The sequence below is a fragment of the Arachis ipaensis genome, chromosome B5, assembly GCF_059453495.1.
Source record: "Arachis ipaensis isolate K30076 ecotype BB chromosome B5, ASM5945349v1, whole genome shotgun sequence".
In the NCBI taxonomy this organism is placed as follows: Eukaryota; Viridiplantae; Streptophyta; class Magnoliopsida; order Fabales; family Fabaceae; genus Arachis; species Arachis ipaensis.
In genome coordinates, this window is record NC_142440.1 from 33599307 (window position 1) to 33601929 (window position 2623).

General features: G+C 30.3%; 1 protein-coding gene across 1 annotated transcript; it reads left to right on the plus strand.

The window, feature by feature from the left end:
• Positions 1-917: 917 nt before the first annotated feature.
• On the plus strand, positions 918-2249 carry LOC107641796 (thioredoxin H2). The gene is made up of 3 exons (XM_016345249.3): positions 918-1162; positions 1286-1408; positions 1881-2249. Exons 1-3 carry the CDS (start codon positions 1022-1024, stop codon positions 2010-2012), a joined length of 396 nt encoding a protein of 131 aa, XP_016200735.1. The 5' UTR covers positions 918-1021; the 3' UTR covers positions 2013-2249.
• The last annotated feature ends 374 nt before the right edge of the window (positions 2250-2623 follow it).

Genomic DNA, 2623 nt, shown 5'->3' on the forward strand with positions numbered 1-2623 from the left:
TTGCTGCGCATCTAAAAGTATTTGTGGTTACTTAATATTTTTCCTCTTTGTTTTCTTTTTTTTTTTTCACTTTTATAACAGTCCATATATATATATGCATAGTTTACAAAAAATAGATCTTCTTAATTTTTTTTAAAATTATTTTATAAAATATAGTTTTTTACCATACACTCTTTAAATAAGACAAAATATATATATATAAAAAAATATTAAATGGGAGAAATCATATTTTATAAAAAAAATAAAAAAAAAATGAGAGAGTCTATTTTTATGTTTCACATGCTTAATGAAGACAGCTTCAGAATCCTGAGATGCTGCAAGACTTCAATCCAAACATTCTATTTTGGCATTGGCAAGGAATATGAACACCGTTATTTATGATCATTTTGATTTTTCCTTCAAATTTTTCAGGTTATAATCTAGAAGCGCGTGCTTCTGGAATATCATCATGGTGCATGATGCATCTCATATACTTCAATTAAAAAAGTCATTTTAATTTTTTAATAATTGTATACTTGAAGCAAGTACTCCTTAACGAAATTCAAGACTCAAGATAATAATATTTACCAAAATTTCACTCTCTATTTTCATTTATTTTATTGATCGGTATCAATTTATTTTTGTTACTTAATTCTTTGATTAAATATATATATAAAATATAAAAGGGAGCTTAATGAAAACTACATGTTCTTTAACATTAGAATAATAATGATCATTTAGTTATATTCATGGGAATGTATGTGTTGGGACCAGCTAGTGATAGCAAGTGCTTAACTATATGCTCTTAAATGTATATTAGTTAATTAGCTACATTTTACAGCTTGCCACTTAGAAGAATCTAGCCCCATAGCTTTCAAGAGAATTCACACTACTTTGTTACGCCTATAAATATCTAAGTCTTCCCAGCCAATTTCCCGTCAGCCACAAATTAAACTACCTAAGAAAACTCAAATTCTCTCCCAACTTACCAATTTTTGGTTTATAAATTACCAGGCAGAAAATTAAAGAAAGAACCAATAACATGGAAGCAAACTTGTTCAATTTTTTTTTTGCTGAAAGATCATCACCATCAACTACTACTTCATCATCTCAAGTCCTTACCTTCCATTCCAATGCTAAATGGAATGCTCATTTTGGTGCCTTGAAAGAAACGGACAAATTGGTACGTTTAATATTTTTTGTTTCCTTCATTTTTAGCATCTTTCATTTATGATATAGTAATATGATAGTGAATGAGTAATATTATTGGTTTTGCTAATGTATGTAGTCTTTGTTTGCTATATAGATGGTGATTGATTTTACAGCTACATGGTGTGGACCTTGCAAATTCATGGATCCAGTTATTCAAGATTTTGCTGCAAATTACAAAGATGTTGAGTTCATCAAGATTGATGTGGATGAGCTAATGGTATTTCACTTATTCCCATCCACTTGACTTATCAAATATACCCCTTTTAATTGCAATAATTAACCGTATAAAAAAATAAAAAAAAATATAGGTAAACAATGAAAATACTAAACAATATGAATAATGGATATATCAAATGTTTAATTCATTAGATGTGTGGATGGTTATCCTAATATTAAAATTTAGGTAGATAATTTGAGAGTGTAGTGTGTTTTTACTTTATTGGACCAATTTTAGAGTCCATTGTTCACAAAAATCATTATCTACCTAACAAAGTCCAAAAAAATAAGTTTGCGTCTTTCAACTATTTATGTTTGCATGACTTTTAAAAATACTTACGGTTGGGTCATACAAGTCTACTAAAGTAAACAATATAATATTTGCGTAAAATTGTTTTATACTGCCGATACATAAAAATCGAATCATTTACTCGTAATATAGTTCAGAACTAATATATTTTCGTCGTTAACAGGAGGTGTCTCAAGCATTCCAAGTTCAAGCATTACCAACTTTTATACTCATTAAGAAAGGAAAAGTGGTTGATAGAGTGGTTGGAGTAAGAAAGGAGGAGCTGCAAAGGATGATTGTGAAACACACAAAATGAATGAATGTGTGTGTGTGTGTTTGTGATCATGCAAAGACCAACAACTTAGAATGCAATAAGTTGGTTTCGCAATTCTTCTCCCAAAGAAAATGAATAATTTGAGTCATTCTTTACCATTAATACTAGTTGGCCATGTAATATCTATCAATTAATAGTATTAGATTCTTTGCTGATAAAGACTCTGCTCACCAAAATCTCCATTCTCCAATGAATTGCAATCTCTTATGAAAATAAAATATATACATTAAAAAAAAGGTTTAATCTTATGGGACCAACTTGATAGTGAGCAAATTATATGAATAACCAAGACACCTCTACTTAACTGAAACCGATCAATAGTACCTTTTCCTTTTATTCAAGTAAGGCAGAGTAAAAAATACAAAAAGTATATGATATGAACTCTGCTACGTTACCAACACACATCTGCCAACTTTTGCCAATTTTATTGGGCTGGACCCATCAAACACAAAAAAAAAACTCAATCATCCCAGTTTACCCTAATTCAAAATTTCCTTCACCCTTTCCACTTGGTCATTCTTCACCACCGCTCTGTATGTTTCCATTCCCCCTCCCCCGTTGCTGAACCTCCCTGCCTCGGAGACGCGTTGTAA

Excerpts from the sequence above, each read along its gene's own strand:
- LOC107641796 (XM_016345249.3), top strand. The coding sequence starts at position 1,022 with ATGGAAGCAAACTTGTTCAATTTTTTTTTTGCTGAAAGATCATCACCA. Across the intron at positions 1,163-1,285 it reads TGAAAGAAACGGACAAATTG|ATGGTGATTGATTTTACAGC; the intron begins GTACGTTTAATA and ends TTTGCTATATAG. Across the intron at positions 1,409-1,880 it reads TTGATGTGGATGAGCTAATG|GAGGTGTCTCAAGCATTCCA; the intron begins GTATTTCACTTA and ends CGTCGTTAACAG.